The sequence below is a fragment of the Sarcophilus harrisii genome, chromosome 1, assembly GCF_902635505.1.
Source record: "Sarcophilus harrisii chromosome 1, mSarHar1.11, whole genome shotgun sequence".
In the NCBI taxonomy this organism is placed as follows: Eukaryota; Metazoa; Chordata; class Mammalia; order Dasyuromorphia; family Dasyuridae; genus Sarcophilus; species Sarcophilus harrisii.
In genome coordinates this window covers 596,482,543-596,506,180 of record NC_045426.1, presented here as the reverse complement: position 1 = coordinate 596,506,180, position 23,638 = coordinate 596,482,543, and the positions used below count along the sequence as shown (strand labels likewise).

The 23,638-nt window shown below is 32.3% G+C and overlaps 1 protein-coding gene across 2 annotated transcripts in view; it reads left to right on the top strand.

Annotated features, from left to right (window-relative positions):
- CSMD3 (CUB and Sushi multiple domains 3) overlaps positions 1–23,638 on the top strand; it is a 1,575,929-nt gene that overhangs the window by 1,525,320 nt on the left and 26,971 nt on the right. For both annotated transcript variants that reach the window (XM_031954893.1, XM_031954946.1), the window contains 4 exons: positions 10,275–10,454; positions 12,111–12,284; positions 18,444–18,617; positions 19,998–20,071. In XM_031954893.1, the coding sequence (XP_031810753.1) occupies positions 10,275–10,454; positions 12,111–12,284; positions 18,444–18,617; positions 19,998–20,071 (602 nt within the window). The remainder of the gene's footprint in view (positions 1–10,274; positions 10,455–12,110; positions 12,285–18,443; positions 18,618–19,997; positions 20,072–23,638) is intronic.

Below are 23,638 nucleotides of genomic sequence, written 5' to 3'. Positions count from 1 at the left end.
AGCAGTCTTTTCCAACATGTTTCCTGAAGTTATTACAATGCTTTCAAAGGAGATGATCACCTACAACAAAATGAGTCTAAGGCCATGGATCTTAAGAGTAGAGCCATGGCTGAAGAGAAATGTCTGTTGAATAGTCTCACTGAGTGTCTTAGGTTTTAAAGTTTTAGATATCAAACTGCTGAGAGTATAAGAGTTATATGTTTCATATCTTAGGTTTTTAGGAATATGAATTTTAGTTATTTGTGTTTAAAACATTTCTTTTGAGTAAGTGAAATGAATAATCATTTTTATCTGATCTGCTTTGTATATTAAGAAAATTTCTACTCCCTTGTGGTGATATCTTATAATAGGCTAAACTCTTAGCTTTAAATAATTTTCCATTCAAAAGTTGAAGAATCAGAAAGTGGTCTTCAATTTCTGAACCTTTAAAATCTCTCCTAACCTTTCAGAATTCATACAGGCGGAAGAAACAACAGTGCTATATTTTTCATTTAGATCTGGATAGGGAGAGTAGGTTTTTGATGCTGGAGCTATCATTTTCTCAGTAATTGCAGGGCCATATATTTTGTGTGTAGGTACATATAGAATTTATACAATACTAAATATTATATAGTACTATATAATCTGTAGCAGTATAGGTATATATATAATAGTATATGTTAATATATAATAGTATACAATGTTTATATAAAAATTTGTGTTTAGTATATTTATAGTATATATTAATATGTAATAGCATATAGTATATGTTAACATATATTTATAGTATTCAGAATTTCCTATATTGTATATATATGCTATATACACATATTTATTGATGTCTTTTGTCTTTATGTCAATATCAAACTCTTCCCACACCCTAATTTGATTAATCCCTTCTGACAAGATAATTAGCAGCACATTTGTTTCAATGACTATATGTGAGAACATATATGCTATTCCTTCTTTTTTCTTTGTCACTAATATTATATGTTCTCTGGGACTTTCCTCAGGGGATTCTGATTTATTTTCCTTTGTTATGAAGTACTTGTCTATTGAAATGATTCTTCTAATATTCATTTTTTCTTTTTAATCTATTTGAGCCAAATGCTTATTTTTTTCCAATGTCATTCCTAATAACATTCTTTTATTTAACCACCAATACTTTCACATATTAACTTAGAAAAACAGATTAATATTATCTATTTTTTTGTATTTTTATTTATTTTATTGACTATTTCTCAATTATATATTATTCTGGTTCCACTTGAGAGAATTGTGAGTTATATTCTCCCCAGCCTGCATGTTTAACATCTCTGGCATAGACAGCATTTTTCTATGTACAAACAAGATGAACACAGATTATATTTGGGACAGTCTTAGAGGAAGGCTCTCAGATAAGAGTTCTGGAAAAGGCTTTTTGCAGAAAGCATAGAAGTGAGATGAAGGAAGCCAGAGAATCTTGGAGATGGGAAGAGTTCCAGTCAGGGAAGAACAGCAAATGAAAATGAGGTGAAAATTAGGGAGATGGAGTGTGAATATTCAAGGAATGGCAAGATATTTTGTATCATTAGATACCAGAGTACATGGAAGGGAATAAGGTATAAGATGACTGGAAAGGTATATAGAGGCAAATTAAGAAATGCTTTCAACGATAGAGAATGTTACCTGGAGGTAACAGGATGCTTCTAGAATTTATTGAATGTGAGGCAGGAATGATATAGAAAGATCTACTACTTTAGGTAATTAAATTTGACAGCTGAGTAGATGGGAGGTAGGCATAGAGGAAAAACTTAAGGTAGAAAAATAACCAGCAGGGTATTGCATTAGGTCAAACATCTTGTGATGAGACACTGCATCAGGGTTATAGCAATGCCAAAGTAGAGGTAAGAGTTTAAAGGAGCGATATGACAAAATCAGAGATAAAAGGATTTGGCTTGGTTGGATACGGGGGAGAGAAAGTGAATAATTTGGGCTCTGGAGAAGACAACTGGAAGAATGGTGGCATCTTTGATAGTAATAGGGAATTTAGGAAGAAGGGAAAAATAATGAGTTCAGTTTTAGATAAAATGATTTCAAGATGTCTGTAAAATTCCATTTGAGATGTCTATGAGATAGTTGAGAATGTTAGAAGTCAAAAGAGAGGTTAGTACAAGTACACTTGAGGATAATCTATATAGGAATATTAATTCAAACTGTGAGAGCTGATGAGATCACAAAGTGAAATTGTATAGGGGAAGAATAGAATAGAAGTGGCTAATGGATATGAAGAAAAATAGATAAAATCCAGCAAAGGCAACAGAGGAATGATCAGTTAGGAGGAAAACAAGAAAAGAGCTGTGTCATGAAAACTCAGAGACAAGAGGGTATCAAAGAGAAACAGGTGAAAAAGAATCTATAACTTCAGAGAGGTCACAAAGAGTGAGGATTGAGAAAACAATTAAAAGATTATTTAATAGTTTCATTTGAATAATGAGTTTGGAAGCTGGGTTACAAAGATTGAAGGGAAAAGTTGGAGGAAAGGAAGTGGAGATATCTATTTTAGATGGCCTCCCCCTTTAGATAGAGGTTGATCTAGATTATCCCTGTGGTACTTTGCAAGTGATTTCCTTTAAGGACAGATGTAACTATGTTATGAACCTACTAAAAGAGTTCCAGTGTCCTCCTGTTTCCTAAAGCCCTTCATAATCTAGTCTCAGTGTAACACATTACTCTCCTTCCTATTCTCTACAATTCACCCAAATTGGTCTTCTCATTGTTCCACATTTAAAACATTCCATTTCCTATATCCAAGCCTCTGAACCTGCAGTCTCCCATGTGTAGAACTAATCAACAAACATTTATTAAAAAACTAGTCCATAACAGGAATTTTGTTCTGCAGACTTTGATCAAAAGTAAATATTTCTGAGATTGCTTTAGTAAAATTAGTGCTGTTTTGGTTATCAAAGAACTTCAATTTGAATATTAATTGTACTACTTAATCACATGTGACTTTGTTCATTTAGCATCTCTGGGTCTCAATTACTCATTCTTAACTCTGCCAAAAAGAATCCCCAACTCTTACAATTAAAGCATTACCTTTTACATAAATCCTTTTCTAATCACCTCTAATTTCTAGCACATTCTCTTCCAAATCAATTTATATTTATTTTTATTGATTCTTGAGTACATAGGGTGCTTAGGGAGGACTTGCACTTCTGGTGTAGGGATTTGACCAGTCCCTTTTGGGGCTGCTTATCCACTTTTGCTGTCCACTTGGCATTCAACTCTTACCTGTAATTTCAAGAAGCTGTATCATATGCAGCAGTAATATGCCAGTTAATTCATCTCGCTTGATGGGCTAAATCAGCTTGTGGGTTAGCAGTAGACTTCAAACCCATTGGTGAGTTAGAAGGTTGTCTACCGTAAACATGTGAAGACTTCCCCTGGTAGAGTAGACAGTAAAACAACAACAACAACAACAACAAAAAAAAAAAACAATTTGGGCTAGGGGTCAAGAAGATGGCTGAAACAGATCCTTTGAAAAACTTAGAACATGGTCAGACATCAAAGACATCAATACCATCCACTGCATCCCAAGCCATGGACAGTCATCTTGTCTTTCATGTTGCCATAAGACTTACATGACTGGAAGAGAACATAAAAGTGACAGCTTTGAGCAACTCTGCTTTATTTCACACTCAAGTCAAGATATCACTCAGTAATATCACAAGAGAATATTACTGATCCTCTTGGTAAACAAAGAACAAACACCATTATGTGCATACTATTTTCCAGTAACAAACTATAAAATTCTTGAGAGTTGGATATGTTTCATTCTTGCCTTTCTGTACGCAGCACTTGACGTAGTGTTTGTAATAGAGCAAAAACTTAATAAAAGCTGTTTTATTGATCTCTGAGATTCTGCAATTGCTTTAAATGTTATTTCTGAGATATCCTTAAAGAACTTTTTTTTTCTATTTTTTTCCTTACTTTCATCTTGATAGACTTCTATCAAGTATTTTTTTTCCTATCTCTTTTTTCTGACAACTTCTGAGTACAAATAATCTATACAGTGTAATCAAAAATAAAAGATTCAAGAACTTTTCTAGTCAGCAAAATCATTTCATAGGAATGTAGGCAATTGATTTATGGAATCTCAGACACCAGTTGTGTGTGGTTTTTTTTTTTTTTTACTTAATCCAATTTTATTCTGCAAATAGAAATGTGTCAATGTTGGAAAATAAATGAACAGTATTATTTCTGTGCCTGTTCTACTTTGGCATAGTTTTACAAAATAGATTTAGAAATTATCTCTTTTCTCATCAATAATCATAAGGAGAAATCATCAAGCATACAAAATTTTAATTAAAAAGAAGTTATAAGTAAGTACTGTACTCAGTGGTGTGGTTTTAGCAGACTGTATTGAGGGCTGGGGGAAATATCAGGTAGGGAGACTATATTGCATACAATTTTTTAACTGAAAAGATAGTTCAAAATCTTAATTTCTCATAGTTTACACTGATCAGCAAAGGACAAAAGGGATTCTTTCTTGTATCATTTTAGTGGTAAATTAATGATGAAACAATTTAATTTCAAAACTATAATGTACACATATATCTAAAGTCTGTATAATGCCTTAATCCTAAAATTTGTTGAATTTAAATATAGTTTATGTTAGACATCTATTTCTTGTTCATCTTGTGAATGATTCATGAAAAGATCTCAATACTGGATGCTGAGTCAGAAGATCCAAATTAAAATCCCAGTTTTGACTTTTACTTGCTGTGTGACTAGTAAAATTACTCAATGTTCCAAATTCCATTGTTAAAAAGAGAAGGCTAATATTAGCAATTAATTATATAGGACTTTAAAGTCTGCAGACTATTTTATGTATATTTTCTCTTTCAATTAAGTGACATGGACAGGGTTGCATAGCTATTTAAGTATCAGAAACTAGATTTAAACTGACTCTTTCACTACTCGAATGTATCAGCTAGATGTCTTGTCTTTTCTATTTTGTGTCATTTATGCAAAATAAATTATGCAACATAAATTTGAACTATTGGTTCAAAGAAATAATATAATGAATAAATAAATGCATATGTTCTGCATGCTTTGTCTTATCAGAAAGCAAATAAATGTGTCAGTTTTGAAAAAAAGAACATAAATTTGACTTCTTTGCACAAATCAGTTTAATTTCATGAAAATGTGTATTCTCTTTGTTTCATTAAAAATATTATTTGTGGGGCAGCTAGGTGACATAGTGGAAAGAGCACCAGCCCTGAAGTCAGGAAGACCTGAGTTCAAATTTGAACTCAGACACTTAACACTTTGTAGCTGTGTGACCCTGGGCAAGTCACTTAACCCCAACTCTGTCTAAGGAGGGGAAAAGTTATTTGTGCTATTTTATCCTTTTAAATTTTAATTTATGAAATATAGAATAAAAATCATTGCACATGAAACTGCAAAGCTATTATGTACTATAATGTCCGGACTAGCTCTCTGGAGAGCCTCAGGATCAGTCAGAATCAGGATCAGTCAAAGTTCTTAGTCTTTAGGAGGAGATGTGAAGGAGGCAAACAAGCTGCTACTCGGCTCATGAATCCTGGACTCTCAAGTTTGGAGCCTGAAGTCCTCTCTCCTCAGTGTACTGTGGCAGAGAGACTCTTATCTCTCTCCCCGAGCCCTCTAATGCTTGCCTACAATTATCTCACCACCACACATTTAGCAAGTGCCAATCGTGAGGAGAGGCATCACATTACCATATCATCTAAGTATATGCTTATAGAGCCATTATCTCACATTGAGTAAGTAATTAGCCTTAAGTACTCCACTGTTTTAGATTCAAGTACACCTTTTCAGAATTCTAACTCTCTACATCTCCTGTTTTCTTTGTTTTAGAACACAGGTGGTCACACTCTCCCTGACTTCTCAGGAAAGGGGATGAAAACACAAAAAAGGAGTTAATCGTGCCCTCCCCCCTGACTTCTCAGGAAGGGAGGTGAAAACACCAAAAAGGAGATGATCATATCTTCTTTGACTTCTCAGGAAGAGAGATAAAAAACACCAAAGGGAAATGGGGAATCAAACAAGATATTGTTAGTGGGTTTCAGGGCTGAAGGGTCTTACTAGAAACAGGTATACATAAATGTATCATCATGGGAGGTATTACACAAGCACATAGCAATAAAGCACAGTCTAGCAGTGATGACTCTCCCCACAGCCAGTACAGGCTCAGTATGGTGTAACAAACATGAATTGTATATGAAAGTAGTGATATAACAAACGATATGAATCAACATGGTATTGTAAAATATTTCCAGAAGTCCTAGAAGGAAGATATAGAAATGACAATCACACATATACCTCCTTCAGCAGCCAAGAGATAGTCCAAAACCGATCTATTGCCCATTATTTCACGTGCCAGGGCATCCACTGATTCCTGCAGATTTTAAAGTCCTGCAATAGTCTTTTTATGTCACAGGGAATCCAATGATCCATGAGGGTTTTCAAGTCCTGCATCAGTGTCATTAACAATTTGATATCTATGAGTCAATTGCCATAACTGCCATGCTCTTTCAATAGTGGGCACAGTCAGCAACAGAACCACCCAATGATTCTTGGATCTTCTCTTTTGCTTCAAGGGTCTTCTCTGTCTCTCTCCAATGGACAAGGTGAAAATGGCTCGTTGGCACGCATCTTATTTCTTCTCCACCTGTAGAGATACAAGCAAACCCTCTTCCCCAAGCAGTTATCCTATCTGGTTCCTTCCACTTACCACTTTCTGGATGTCTCCACATTGTATGGCTATTATCTAAAGTGTCCAACTCACAATGGACACTGTCCTTCCAGTGGGTAATAAAACCTGTCTGCCAGAGCCAGAGCATCTTTCTCAAAAATCAAGGTTAATTACATAAATAGATTAATTTAGAAGTTCTCTAGGGTTACCTGTGGCTCCCCCTTTCTTTTGTTTTTTGGGGAGCATCTTAATGTCTCTGTTTCTCCTCTCTACTATTGCCTGTCCTTGAGGATTAAAAGGTATGCCAGTGGTGTGTAAAATCTTATACTGTGCACAAAAGTGAGCAAAATGTTTAGAAATATATGCAAATTCATTATCTGTTTTTATTGCTTGTGGCCCACTCATGATTGCAAAAACTTGTATAAGCAATTCAGTGACCACTCGGACTGTCTCTTTTGCTGCTGGTATTGCAAAAATAAATCCTGAAAAAGTGTGTACCACAACATGGATAAAAGACAAATGACCAAAAGATATATAATGGGTCACATCCATTTGTCAAATTTTATTGGGTCTCAAACCAAGAGTATGCTTTCCTGGAGGGAGCATAAGAGCGTGGAAAGAAAGGCAAACTGTACAGGCTTTTACTATGCAACTACTTTCCCCTTTTGTTATCCCAAATTGCAAACATAAAGCTCAAGCAGCCTGATAATATGTAGAATGAGATTCATGGGCTGCCTGAAATAAAGGAGTATTGGCTAACATGGTTAGAAGTCTATCTGCCTTCGAATTTCCATCAAAAATAGGACCTGGAAGTCCACTATGTGACTGGACATGGAAGATCTTACCTGGATGCTTTCTCACTTGCTCTTGAAGTTCCTTAAAGAGCTGATATATGTTAGAGGCTACAAATTTTATTTGGGCTGTGGCAATTCTTTGTACCACACCTACTGAATGGGCCTAATTAGATATTATATTTAAATCTCCTGGATAATAAGATCTAGAATGATTGCATTCAATTCATTCTTCTGAGTGGACTGAAAATGAGTTCTGACTACTCTTTTTATAGTTAAGTCACAAGAGTACACAGCACAAATGTTATGTTTGGATGCATCTGTAAAGATAGTTGTTCCTTTAGGAGGAACCTTAGAAACCTTTGCTTCAAGAATCCATTGCCAATTATGTAATAGTCTGGTTATCTTTAGTGGAAATCCATGTGTAAAATTTGGAATTGTGGCCAATAAAATTTGCCACTCTGGGATGGTTTTACAGTATACATTAATAGGTGCATTAGTATAAAAGGTGTATATCTTGTCAGGTTTTATCCCAAATGATTGTACTACTTGCTTAATGGCCTTCAATAAAATTCTACTCACAAGCACTGGGTAAGGAGTAAGGCTTTGTTCTGGTTGTGCTGGGAGGTTCATTCAGTCTATCACACTGTCTCCTTGATGAAGGACTGCTGTGGGTACCTCTTATGCAGCAAAAACTGATATTTTCAAGGGTTTTTGAGTGACTCTTTCAACCACATTGGATAAAGCCAGTCCAACATCTCTCAGCTTCTTTTGTGATCTGGCATGGTGAGTTTAAAGCACGTCTCCCCTTAAAATGTCATATAATGGTTGTAATGAATAGGTAGTTAAACCTAACACTGGACATATCCATTGGATATCTCCTATCAATTTCTGAAAGTCATTTAAAGTGTTTAGCTTCTCTGTTCTTAAGGAAAGTTTTTGTACTATAAGAACTTTAGGATATATTTCAATGTACAACTTCTCATTCTTTTTAAACGTAATAAAGTTGCCTTATAATTTTTTTTCCCTTTCCCCTCCCCCTTAGCTGTTCTGGAGATGGCTCCATTAGACAAAGATGTGTGTGTATGCATGTGTGTGTGTGTGTGTGTGTGTGTAAAATCATTTTATAGGTATTTCTATTCATCATTTCTTTCTCTGGATGCAGATATAGTATTCCTTCATAGGTCCTTTGTAGTTAACTTGGATATTTATAATAGTCAAAATGATTTAGTCACTCAAAGTTGTTCTAAAACAATATTATTATTATTGTATACAAAGTTCTCTTAGTTCTGCTCATTTTACCCTTTATTATTTAATGTAAATCTCTCCATTTTTTTCATATAATCAATAAGATTATAATTTCTTATGGCATTGTAATATTTCATCATAATACATACCACACTTTATATAGCTATTCCCCAAATGACAGGCATCACTGCAATTTCCAATTATTTGCTACCACAAAGAGAGCTGCTATAAATATCTTCTTTTCTTTTTTTTTTTTCTTAATAATTCTTGGAAACAGATCTAGCAGTGGTATGTCTGGGTCAAAGAGTATAACCAGTTTAATAACTCTTTATGCATAATTCCAAATTGTGCTCCAAAATTATTGGATCAGTTCATAATTCCACCAATACTAATATAGTATCCCAATTTTTCCACATCTCCTTCAACATTTGTTGCTTTCTCTTTCAATCATTGTAGCCAATCTGATAAGCATAAAATCATAATGCTTTAGACTATTTTTATATGATGAGATAGTTTTGATTTCTTCATTGGAAAACTGCTTGTTCATATCCTTTAATATTCTTATCAATTGGAGAATGATTATATTCTTATGGATTTCATAAAATTCTTTATATAGTTAAGATGAGATGTTTCCTGAGAAAATGTTCTATAAAATTTTATCTTCAAATATTTGTTTTTATCTATAAACTACCTTAAGTCATTTTTAATATTAGCAAAGTACAAATCTTTTTTAAATGGTAATAATGATTATGAACCATTCTCTAGTCTGCAATAATACATTTGTCATAAAACAGTGGTTATTTGGCCCCTTCTTAAATGTATAGAAAAAAGTGGCTCAAAATATCTAGTCCCCAAGTCAAATAAATGATCTACATAATTGTAAGAATCTTCTCTGAGGAATGTAGATGAAGCTCTTTCCAAATTGTTAGTAACATCATATAATATCTGTACCGCACTTTCAGGTTTATACATTCTTTTACATTATTTCATACATTACCTCACTTGATCCTCATAAAAATGTGATATATGTATGGAGAGTAAGAATTTTCCTTATAGGATTGTGGGATAATAAATCTAGAACTAGTGGGAACCTCAGAGGTAATTTAACACCAAAAGAGATTGAATCATTTGGTTAAAGTTAGATCTCTAATAGATGACTGACCAACTAAGACTCAACTCTCTGCTTTGGATTCTAGTCTTGGAGCTCTTTCAAGTATATCTGATCTTTTTAGTAAATATTTTAGTGAGTTTGACATTTAACTGACCCAAAGTCATAGCAGCAAGTATTCTCTTGAATTTATAGCTTGTGAAACCTATGCTTTTCAGGTCTTCAGACATAGGAAGAGAATTGATGATGATAATCAGTGTTTGAGTAATGAGTTTTCAATATGAGGCTTAAATGGGTATGTGGTTATAATGAACATGTTTCCAATTTTTTTCTTAGTTAATCATTATGTCTATCATATGTTTCCAACACCACTCCATAAAATACATGACCATATTAACCATCTGTTCTCTGATTTTAATTCTTATAGTTATCAGTTGTGGGGATCCAGGTATACCTGCCAATGGAATGAGATATGGAGATGATTATGTAGTTGGACAAAATGTTACTTACATGTGCCAGCCAGGCTATACAATGGAACTGAATGGCTCCAGAATTCGGACTTGTACTACTAATGGCACATGGAGTGGGACAATGCCAACTTGTAAAGGTATGATCCTGTTTCTTTATATCTGTAATTGATGTTTGTCACATTTCCTCATGTTTTTATACAAGTACATTTAAAAGTATATAAAACTTTTATGATTATCTTTTCTTTTGATTTCTTGGGCAAAAAGTAGCTTTTTACTAAGAGAAAATTGTTATTTTTCTTGTCATATAAAAGTTTTATTTTGAATATCTTTTTAAAAAATCCATATAATTATATGGCCTACTGAAAGATGACTGCAATTATTTACTTTGATTGAGGGAACTTATTATAATGATTAACAAAGGACTTCAATCTTTTACTTCTAATTTCAATTTAATTTGATAACTTTAATTTGCTGACAATTGGAATGAATTGCTAAATATATGGAAAGTACAAAGTACCTGATCTAAGAACTAATGTGTATTAGACTTAAGATTTCCCATAGAAGGGATGAAGAACTTTCTATAATATAATAATAATATAAACATTATATTTTTATATAATTTTTAAAATTATATATGTGTGTTTATATTTGTGTATACATATGATGGCTGAGGAAATGATTTTTCTGATGCCATGGCTTAAAAGCTTTATCTTTTAATTTTTAACATTTGAAGAAAGCTTTCAAGTCATTTTGTCATTTTTGAATAAGTACAAGATATCAGTTACTCAAATTATTTCTCAAATCATTTGGGTTTTGTTCATTTTTGTTATTATTTTTGGTATTATAAAATCTAGAGCCATTTATCTGTCTAAAGGATCATGAACTGACAGCTAATTAGCTAGATGACAGTGAGGTATTTAATATGTTTATTTTTTCTTCTCTGTATTCACTTTGGCTTAGAATCTTATCTACAACATTCAATGAGAATTTGAATTCTACTGATAAAATAACTTATAGTTGAACAGATTTTTAAAAATTTACTTTTTGTTCTTTTGTAACAAGAGAAACAAAAAATGTTAATCATGTTAACCAATGTTTTCTCATTTTATTTTAAAGTAGGTACCATCTCTTTTTTTCCCTACTCTCATTTATTCTTTTCTCTCTCCTCTTTATTGTCCCCATCTTGTTAGTTAAATAGGATTAAGGTGATCCATGATCAGTTGTTAAAAACTTCAAATGGCAAAAAGAAAAGAAACAAGGGGGAAAAACTTTGTGAGGAAAGGTTCACAATCCATAACATTAATTTTATTCATAAGTATTGCTAAAGAAACTTAGGTATTTTGGTAAAATGAATAATCTCTCTTACTTAAGGGGGTAAAATAAGAAAAAAAAAAAAAAACATACCTCAGAGTTACTTCTAAATTCTGGGCTTTTTGCTTGACTGAAGAATACTTGCAATATATTTATTCAAAAAATAATTCTCTAATATATCTAAAGGTTATTGTAAAAATAATTTTAGATAAAACTAATCATTTATCTGATATATTAAGATTTATAGAAGTTCACTCTGTCGCAGCCTGCTATTTTGTAAGAGAAGCCCTGATAAACGCACCATTATAATGCTAAGAAATAGTTGCAATCCCAAAGAAGAAATATTATCAGGGGAATAAGACATGTTACCACCATACTGTCCTCCAAAAAAGGTTAAATGAGCACATATGGCTCTTCCCCAGATATTTTATACCCAAGATATTTACAGCAGCTGTTTCTAATTGCTTTTAATGTAATTACAGCTGTTACCTGCACAACTCCTCCCCAGATCTCTAATGGAAGATTGGAAGGAACAAATTTTGACTGGGGATTTAGTATTAGCTACATCTGTTCTCCAGGCTATGAACTATCTTTTCCTGCTGTTTTGACCTGTGTAGGGAATGGAACCTGGAGTGGGGAAGTGCCACAATGCTTACGTAAGTATTTTTCCACGTTTAAAAAACTGATCTTACTAATCTGAAAATAGAATGTGGACAGAATTCAGTGATAGTGTATGTAAAAATAGAGGTACCCTTCCTAAAAAGCAACTTAAATGCTTTTAGCTGACCTCTTTCTTCCAAACTGTGAAATTATAGACTAAAATGTGTTTTCAATATGTAAAAACAACTTATATCCTTTAAAAATACTTTTCACAAGGACAGAAATGTGCTTAAAATTTAATATCAAGCAAAAGATTGAAATCTGTTGAAAGATTATACTTGACATATCACCTTAACTTTGAAAAATAATACAAATGATTTATTGCTAAAAGTTGCTTTAAAAATAAATCCTTGGCAATTTTCCTTTCATTTTTTTCATATCTTGTTCTTATTTTTATTATCTGTTATGACAATGACAGCAGTGATAGATTTTAAATTGTTGCATATTTCATAAAGTTTATGAATCTGACTTCTTTAATTTAAAGATTTATGTATATATAATGTACAGTTTTTCTTTTAAAGATGTTACTATTTTTACTCATAGGAAAGTATCATTATGCATCACTTAGAATAAAACATTTTTCTTTTTAAGAATAGAATATGAATTATGATAGCCATGTTGCTCTTTATGACAGTATGCTTTTAATATTCAATTTAGAGGAATCTTAACTTATGTGCATCCATTGATGTTTCAGGTGCATGCTATTATTTTTGGTATTTATATTTTATAACTATTGAGGCTGCTTCATTATACTATAAGTTTAACATCGTGCAAGGAAGTAGAAAGTGAATGCACATGAGAAGTCAAATTATTAGTTCACCAGGACTTTAATATAGTGGATTCCCTATAGGTAAAGGAGACTCTTCAGATATGATGTCAAATGACAGTGACTCTTCTTATATTAGGGATAAATGAGTCAAGTTAAGTGAAATTAACCAATGTTTATTTTTAAATTTTACTTAAAGAAAAAAATAGAAAAGGAATAAAAAACAAAATGAAAAAAAACAAAAGAGAACATTGTCAAGTGCCCAAGAGAACATTTGGGAGGATTCAAAATATATAAAAACAAATATCAGTTCAAGAAAGTGTATATTTTAGTAGAAGAAATTATATTAATAAATGTCAATCTTTTCTTTACTTCCTTATAAATTATTCTTTTGTTCTCTGCTGAGCACTTTTAACTTTTTTTTTCTTTTCCCCCCTTTCATCCACCCCTACCCCCAAGCAGGCTAAAATTAAGAAAGGATATATTTATACAAAAACATACATAAATAGATACATATACATATATACATATACCCACATACCCACATACCTCCTAACTCCCACACATATCTTTTCTGTCCTTTTGCTTTAATTTTGCTCCTAACTTGCCTTATTATTACTTAACTTCCCCTCATCCATGGACCCTACCTTATCTTATTCCATACTCTTTGCTTCCCTGTCTACCCATGCCTCCCCCTTATTTCTTTATAGATTTTGGAAAAAAAATCCTTCATAGTATATATGTAGTGTTATTTAATCCATTCCCAAAGTGAGTAGATTTTCAGAACTATGAGCCTCTTTTAGAGGGGGAGCTCCTCTAATGCCTCTATGTCTATTTTTTCTCTGCACCTTGTTTGTATAACATAATTGCTATTTTTTACCTTAATCCACCCTCAATCTTTCTTTTGAGCTGTCCTATTGTTGATGTCAGTTTTAAACATATGCAATACATTTCCCATGTTAAAAAAAATAATTAATTTGTCCATGTTGAATTCCTTGAAAGTAATCTTTGATATTGGTTCTTATGTGTTAAATTATCTATCAACTTTGGGTTTGGTTGATAGAAAATCCTAAAAATTTGCAAGTTCATTGAATAACCATTTTTTCTAATTCAATATTATAGATTATTTTTCTAGATATGATATTTTTGGCTACAGGCCTAGTTCTTTTGATTATCAGTAGATATCATTCCATGATCTGCGGTCTTTTATTATGGCTACAGATAATTTCTATACAGTTCTAATTTTTAGCTCCAGAACATTTGAATTGGTTTTTTATTATTGTTTCTTACAAAATTTTCTCTTTGATCTGGAGGTTTCAAAATTTGGCAATAACATTAAAAAGTGATTGCCACAAAGGATCTGATTAAATTAGTGATCAGTGGATTTTTTCTGTTTCTGCTTTCCTCTCATGTTCTATCATTCGAGGATGATTTTCTTTCATTATTTTTTGCAATATTGTGTTAAGCTCCTTTTTTTGGTCACAACTTTCGAGCAGTCCAATTATTCTTATATTTTCTCTATTCCCTAAATCTGTCATTTTTCTTATGCTTCACATTCTATTTTTTTCAATCTTTGTAGTCTGATTTGTTATTTCTTGTTCTCTCATAGCTTCCCTGGCTTCCCTTTGCCCAATCCTAATTTTTAAAGAGTTATTTTCATCTTTCAGAGTCTCTCCTTTTTGTAGATGGTTAACTTTTTTTTTTCATAATCTTGTTTTTCATGGATGCTTTTTTTTTTTATTTTAAGATCAAATTTCTCATTTGATCTCTAAATTCTTTTTGGAGTTCTAAAAATTCCCTCAGGGCAGGGAGCAATTTCACATTACTCTTTAGTGTAGAAGCTTTTTTCTTTTTTTGCTTCACTTTACTCCACTGAAGATAAACTGTCTTCCCTGTTCTCCATAGTAAGTTTTCTAAGATGAAGTACTTCTTTGCTGGTTCATTTTTTTAATAAGAGGTATTAATTTAAGCACCTCTAATCCAGTGGAAGGGATGGTGTCTCTGGCTTTACTTCAGCTCCCCCCCTCTGACTAGGAACTCTAAACCAAGAGCTTCTTCTTCCAACAAGTGCCTTGCAGCCAGCAGCATCCCTGTCCCACTGCCTCTGCATTTACCAGTGTGCTGGTTCCTTCTCATCCACATGTCCCTGCAGCACAGATGAGCCTGGAATTCTTACCATCTAAGGTTTCCTCAGTCTTCCTGGACTCAGACTCAGACTTCATCAACAGTCCAGGAGAAGAAAGTTTCTATGGTTTTTATTGAGGTTCCAGCCATACCCAACTATCTTCTTGTTTTTCCAGTATTTCCAATATTTCCGGGATAGCCCAAGGTATTTGTACCTCACAGGGGTTAATGCTGGGCCCCAGTCTTCAAATATTCTTCAGGTCATTCTTCAATTCTTTTTGGGTGGTATCAGGATGACCCCTGTTATGTCCCAAGTCTTCTTGATTTTTCGCCAGTCTATGTTCATCCTGAGGCACACATTTGCTCTGTTTGTGGAGAAAGTCATGAAAGCTTGAAATTTACCAACCTACTTTGCCATCTTCCTAGAATCCTCTCCCACCAATGTTTACTATTTGGTATTCATCAGATACTGAGCTAAACACTGAATACAAAGAAAACCAAAAACTGACCCCTATTTTCAAGAAACATATTATTTACTAGTGGAGACAAACACTGAAAGACCTACATACAAACAAGGCAGGTACAGTTTAACTTAGAAGTAATATTAGAGGGAAAGCTAACAAGTGCTAGTGAAACAGGGTTCTTATAGAAGAATGAATTTCATGTGAGATTTCAGAAAAGTCAAAGAAGCCAGAGAGAATTCTAGTCATTGGAGATGAGGAGTAAAAATGCCCACAGTTGGGAAATGAAGAATTATGAGGAAGGAATACCAGATGATGTCATAATGCCATTGGATTGTAGAGTTCAATAGTAAGAGTCAAGTGTAAGTAGACTGTAACTCAGAGGACAGGCAGATTAGGAAGAAAATCTTTATGGAAAATTCAATAGAGAATATGTTTCGAATATATATGTATATAAATGTGTTCATAATTTATATATATTCACACACATATATGTATGTACAAATATGTATATATACACAAACATGCATGCACATACATGCACACACATACAGGTTTCTAGATATAGTTATATACATATCCCAAAATTTTTAGTGCAAAGTTTAGGCATAATCTTAATAAATAATATGCATCTATAAATACATACCTATACATACATACATATACATTAACAGTTTCATGTATTTTAAATTTAATCAAATTTAAACATGTTATATTTATATTTTAGGGAATTATTATTTTATCCTGGAGGTAATAGGAAGACATCAAGGCTTATTGATGTGTGTGGGGTATATGACACAAAGATCTTTGCTTTAGGAAGATCAATTGAAGGGAAGGAAGAACAGGGGAAACAGAGATGGAGGAAGGGAGGGAGGAAAGAGACAAACATACAGTGACATATATAGAAAGAGAGAAAATGAGAGGGGGGGGAGGGAGAGAAGCACAGGAAAAAGAAAAGAAGAAGGAGGCAGAATGTGGAAAGTTCCTGTTAGGATTAAAATAAACATAGTAATGAAGGAACCTTATCCTAGCAATATCAAGACACCCTCTTCTCTTCTTTAATTGTATTTTATTTGTGAAAGAAAAAAAAAAGTTTTATAAAGCTAAATGGAGTCAAAATTGATGGGAGAGTTACTAAGGAAGCAGTCTGTGAAAGAGAGTATTCATTGGCATTGGCGATTTGAGATATGTAAAACTGTATTTGGGAATCAGCCAGAGGTATAAGGATGCCACATAGAGAATTAATGGCAACTGAACAAAGAATAAAGCAATATAGTGTAGTGAAAAAAATACTAGAAAAGGAATAAAGGGAGCAAATTATAATTCTAACTCTGAAACTACCTAATACGTAGTCAGAATAGATAGGTGAGGCAGTGGACAAAGTGCTGGGCCTGGGAGTCAGAAAGGCTCATCTTCTTGCATTCAAATTTTATATCACTTCTTAGCTATATGACTCTGGGCAATTCATTTTACCCTGTGTGCCTTCGTTTCATTACCTGTAAAATCAGCTGGAAAAGGATATGACAAACCATAACAGTATCTTTGCCCAAAATAAACTCCAAATGTGGAGTCATGAAGAATTGGATATGACTAAAATGATTGAGTAACAGAAGCCTTCATTAAGTACCTGCTGTGTGTCAGGTACTATAGAACAAAAAGAAAAGCAGAGCATGGTCTTTGTCATTAAAGAGCTTACATTCTAATGAGGGAGACAACATACTAACAACCATGTGCATAAAAAAATATATACAATATGAACAAAAGGGGATTTTAGATTGAAGGGACTAGAAAAGCTATCTTAATTTCTAACTGTTCTCATTTTCTTTATGTGTCGAATGAGATGGCCGAAAGGGATGACTTTGACAGCTTTCTAAATTTAATCATATTATTAATTCTAAAAAAATACCAGACTTTTAATTTAATATGGCTCTAACCTATGTCAGATTTCTTTCATGGGTAATAAAAAAGAGAAAAGGCCAAAAACATCAAGTCAAAGTCCCTACTTTTACAGTTAAGGAAATTGAAGCCTAGAGAAGTACAGTTACTTACCTAAGATCATACAGCTGCTATGGTTCTTAATCAAGAGAAGCACATTTCTTTCTTGGCTGTAAGCTACAGCTTTTATACCATTCTGATGGAGAGGATAATAGAGAAATACAGATTTCTATTTTTCAACATAATCCAGTCAAAAGAAGCATTCTTTTCTAGGGATATTTACATCTTTATGGGGCAAGAAATGCTAAGAAACACTAGCATGCATATATTTAATTTTTGCTAACCTCTTCAATAAAACTAAAAAAAATTAGAATCATGATAGTCATTTGAAATAGTTGAATATATAGTTATATGACATGTGATATGTGTTCTTGTAACCATGATATCTATATATGCATACATGTAAATAAATAAGAAAGCAATTACTAAACCGAAAGAAAATTGTTGCTGAATATTTTCTTTGATATTTATCATATTAATTATATGAAATTTATTAAATAATAATTTTCTAGTTATTCATTTTTAGTCAGCTGAGTCATTCGCATAATAGAATTGGACTTCAGAGTCAGGAAATCAAATTCAAATCCAGTCTCAGACACTTACAAGTTGTATGATCCTGAGCAAATCACTTATATTCTGCTTGCCTCAGTTTCCTCAGCTTTAAAATGGGGATAATAATACCACCTGTCTCATAGGGCTGTTGTGAGAATAAAATTAAATAATATTTGTAAAATGTTTTTAAGCCTTTTAATTAAATTAGCAAGTTTATTAAAATGTAAATTTATCATTTTTTATTTTTTTTCTCATAGCAAAATTTTGTGGTGACCCTGGAATTCCTGCACAAGGGAAAAGAGAAGGCAAAAGCTTCATCTACCAATCAGAAGTCTCCTTTAGTTGTAATACCCCTTTTATTTTAGTGGGATCAAGCACCAGAATATGCCAAGCTGATGGAACTTGGAGTGGTTCATCACCGCATTGCATAGGTAAAAAATAATACTCAATCATCAGTACCCAATCATTTTGAAATTACTATATGCTTAAAATATAGGTATATTTGGGAGAGGTTGTTAGAGAGACTGTAGATTAGCATAAATTGAGGGAAAAAATTTAATGGGAAGAAATAACACTAGAATACTATGAATTGGTATTGTGAGAAGATTGATTTATTTTTCAAATTATTTTGCCAGAAAAAAAATTATTGGAAACAATCTTATTAACAGATTTCATAATAAGAAGACACACCTAAGTGTTTGGAATGTTGGATTACAGATATTTAGAAATGTTCATGTTTTTATTCTAAATAAGATTAAACAATATGGAAAAGGAGCAAAATTTATATGTAACCAGAGTCTATTTGATTAATCAGCCAGGTGCTGTTAAGTTTATTTATTTGTTTATTTCTCTCAATAAACCATCTTAGAAAATTCTATACCTCACAGCAAATATAACTATGCCCAAAGTATCAGCAAATTCAGATTAAATCCCAAACCACATTCTCAATCTTAGGTATTAGTTTCTAGAAAAAAATTTTGGCTTCTATAGTGAAGAAGTGATCTCCTCTAATAGTAAATATAATTCTTATCAATCTGACTCCCTAAATGAACTTTTGGTAAATAAAAATTTTCTTCTTTTTCTTTAGTAACAATTAGCTATCAGATATTAATGTCAAAATGGAATACAATTTCAATGGTTTTTGACTATCAATTTCATTTCTAAGTTCTAAGTTGGAGAATCCCGTGTCAAAAAATGATGGATAAAAGTTTCTGTTGATTTTATTAGACTAGAAAAAAAAAGAAAACAGAACAATATACCTTTCTACACATTAGCATTTTGTGTTTATAACTTATCCTTCTCTTAACCCAATGGCACAGAAGATCATGTGTATTTCTGGGAATTATTATCTTCAGTTTCACTTTTCTATATTGTCTTCAAAAAAATTGGCACTGGCTAATAAAAAAAAAGGAGGATCTAGTTATAACACAGCATATGTTTATTTGCCAATTAAAAATCTTCAAAAAAAAAATCACTTTAGCAAGCCATATTTGGCTGAAAAAGAAAATACTTGTTGGGATTGTAGTAACAATTCCATACCCCTCTCAATACCCTGAAGAGCCTCAAAATATATACTTATGTAACCATCAGAAGATGATTATATTTAAATGGACCACTGGTTTCATTTTCTAATCTCTCAGAGCATTACATTATTGTTTGATTTTAGTTTTACATAATCTGTGAAATGTTATCATGTTAATCATTCTTCCACTGGGTCCACTCAACCACAGTTAATTTAAAATTAAATTGAATGACAGATATAGATTTATTTTAAAATTCAGACGTATAATTTGCTTTTAATTTTACTTCAGAGCCCACTCGCACATCATGTGAAAACCCTGGAGTACCACGTCATGGATCACAGAACAATACATTTGGATTTCAAGTGGGTATTTTAAATATGTTTTTAAAAAATGTATTTCAAAAAAATAAAACCTATTTAGAAAGTTTGCTTTTAAAGAAAATGCTTGATTTTTGAAAAACCAAAGCAACTAACAAAATTGCTTTTATTTTGACATCTTTTTGCTGGGGAAATGATGCATTTATATTCTTTTATTTTTATGAAATCCTAACTAGAATAAACTTTCAAAGATTATTTAATCCAGATGTTTGACACAAAACAAGAACCTAATTTACCCATCTCAAGTTTATATGTAGTCTATGCTTAACTAACTAGCAATCTCTGTTACTTAATACCTTTCATTGATAGAAATGTCTTGTTCGTCAGACTTCTTTTCTCCAGAGTAAAAAAAAAATCCATTCTTTAAAGTTGTTCTTGGAAATACACACACACACACACACACACACACACACACACACACTTTTTTTCCTTCTCCTTACAGGACTTTGTCTTATTTCTACATATGTCTTAATAGAGAGAGACAAAAATTGGTTACAATACCAGTTTATAACCTGGAAAATGAAAAGTCTAGCCAATTAGTTTTTTCTCAGCTAAAGCTCAGACATATTAAACCTGTTATAGCCTCATTCACTGCAAGTTTTTCTTCTTTTTCAATAACTAAAGTAATTTGGTTTTGAGTGTTCCCTTTGTCACTTATATGAATGCTTGTCAACAGTTTACATACCTAAAAATGTCAGACAGCAATTTATATAGATTTATTTTAGCTTCAGGAGAGAAATTTTCTGCTCAAATAAGAATTAGGAACAGTGTTAGTCTAGATATTTATAAGTTCAGCTTCACTGACTCTCAAATTCACCAAAAAAATTCAGAGAGGCATACCCAGAAGTCATTTTAATTGCATTGCTTCCACTTAGACATACCTTTACAAACACAGAGAGGAATGCATTATAATGGAAGTTGCAAGAAGGGAGAAGGAGATCTATGGAAGGATAAAAATATAAAATGAAAAATGTCAGATAAGCAACAAGGATAACTAAAGAAAAAATAGAGAAAACACCAGGTAGCTAGACAGGTCAGGCAGCTTGGAAGTAGATGGGTAGTAGAGACTAGAGATGAATAGATAGAAAAGGGTGTGATCTAAGAAAAATATAAGTGGGAAGTTATCCAGGAAGTTATCCAAGTATTTTAAGACAATGAGTGAATGAAGACTTACTTTGGATATTCAGAAAAGTAATAATGGATTGCTAGTTTGAGATATTCTCTTAGATGTTGTTTTTGATGTGGGAAATTTTTTAACACAATTTGATCATAATCTATTATTACACACCATGTAGTTGAATTGTTATATAGAAAACTTTAGCATGTTCAGTCATGTGTAGCAGACATTCTTGCTCTGTCTTTTTCCAATTTAACTTTTCGGTAGAGATTTAGCGACTTTTCCATTTAAGGAATCTAAAGGGAGCCAAAATGCATACAGAATTCAAAAAAAGGGAAATAACCAATTTACACATTGCCCAATTATAATCTGTGGCAGAATTTTCCATAGCATTGCTATTTTGTATGAAATTCAATGTGAGCCTGAAGAACAGCCATTTTAAAAGGAAGCACACATCAAAGATGTCATATTGCTATTACTAAGAATAGTTTTTATTTATCTACAAGTCACTCACAGCTTGGACATTGATTTTGTTGCTTTGCCTCCCCCTCCTCCCCCCCTCCCCAACTAATTCCAATATACTTCAATCCTGTTCAGATGTTAAGAAAGGTGTAAGAGAGTGCCTCCATCTCTGTTTTATCAGTTTTCATAGACGATTTCAGATTCACAGTTATTTAAAAAGATTTATCAGTTCATCTAAATTCCATGAAATGGGTGGCTAGCCAAATATATTGGACCTCATCCTACAAATGGATAAATCAAAATGGGGATAACATGATTTGCTTTAGTCACAAAGCAAGTCAGTGTCAGAGCCTTGGACAGAATACATAGTAGATTTCATAATGTCCATGACTGTGGTCTCAAAATTTTATCAAAGAGGAAGAAGTGGGATTTGTTTGAGACAAATCTCAAAACAAACAAATGTTCAGGACAGAGGACAACTATGAAGTGAAATTAATAGAAAACTTGACAAAACATTTTTAAGTGCTATCAAAAGAGTTAACATTAATTAACATGAGCAAGATCATGACAATTAATGTAGAAATAGATTTTTCATATTTCCTTTAAACCATTTAAACCTTCTTAATTATAGATTTGGCCTTATAGAAGTAAGAATAACAATAATTATATTATGTTTTACTCTGCTATAATTGATAAAATCTATGACACTAAAAAGATTCAATAAGCATTCAATAAGAAATTTATTTTAATTCTTTTATTTATAAACTACTTATTTCCAAAAGTAAATGTTTAATAATTTTGTTTTACTAATGAAATGATATAGTAAAATCAATCTTTTAAAATTTTAAGTATAGATAGAAATTACATCAACATTTGGCAAACTCTTACCATACATACATTTAATAGTGATATGATATAAAAGAGTTAAGAGTTAAGTGTCTACAGATTGCATCTCAATATATAAATATATATATATATATATATATATTTAATTTTGAAAATCAAATACATGGAATTACAAAAGAAACCAATTATGTTTCTATATAATTGTCAAAGTATTTTTTTTAAATTCAGAGACACAAGATTTAAAAACCTCTGCTTTAATGGAATGAACAACAGGACAAAATACCATCCAAAAAAGTCATTTACCACACCTTGCTACAAAATAAAAATAAAAATATAGTGTACATTAGACTCTGTTAAAGACTAGATAGATAGGTGGATGGGTAGTTGGACAGCTAGTATGATTGTCAGGTGGGTATGATGCTTTATCAACAAAATTAATAAAGCATCTTTTAATAAACAGCAAACTAAGTTGCTAAAAAGAGGAACAAAGGAAGGATTTAATAGATATTACCTGTTAAATATATCTCTGTGGATCTGTTCAGTTGTCAATTGTTAAAATTCAGATTGTGACAATTTAAAAAAAATAAATTAATGTGAGGATTCATTTCAATGTTATTAAAATTGTTTATGTAGTATATTGGTTGTTATTCAAACCACTCAAGTGGGATCACAAAGAGCAGCATGTAAATTAAATGACTGGGGAAAAAAAATAGACCAAATCTACAGGACAAACCTTCCAAGTAACTGAGGACAGCTCAGATAGATTTAGTTTTATGAGATAGTCAGAATTACTCACATAATTTATTTAATTCTATTAAATAGATCAATTAGTCTCACTCTCACTCCACACATCCAATTCAAGTCATCCTTATAGGTATAATCTCAAATTCAATATTTTACAGTTCTTTCTTTTCAGGTTATTATCCAACTTGTCAGTGTCCTTCCTAAAATTCAATTGCCTGAACTAAAAGCTATGGTCACTATGTAGTCTAGTCTGCCCAGTATCACTGGTATAGGTCGGAAATGTTATATGTCTCTTAAAACCCTCTGACCACTTATATTCCATAGGTTATCATATCATATTACACATACTTTTCAGATTATACACTCCTAGTTCTTTTTCCTAT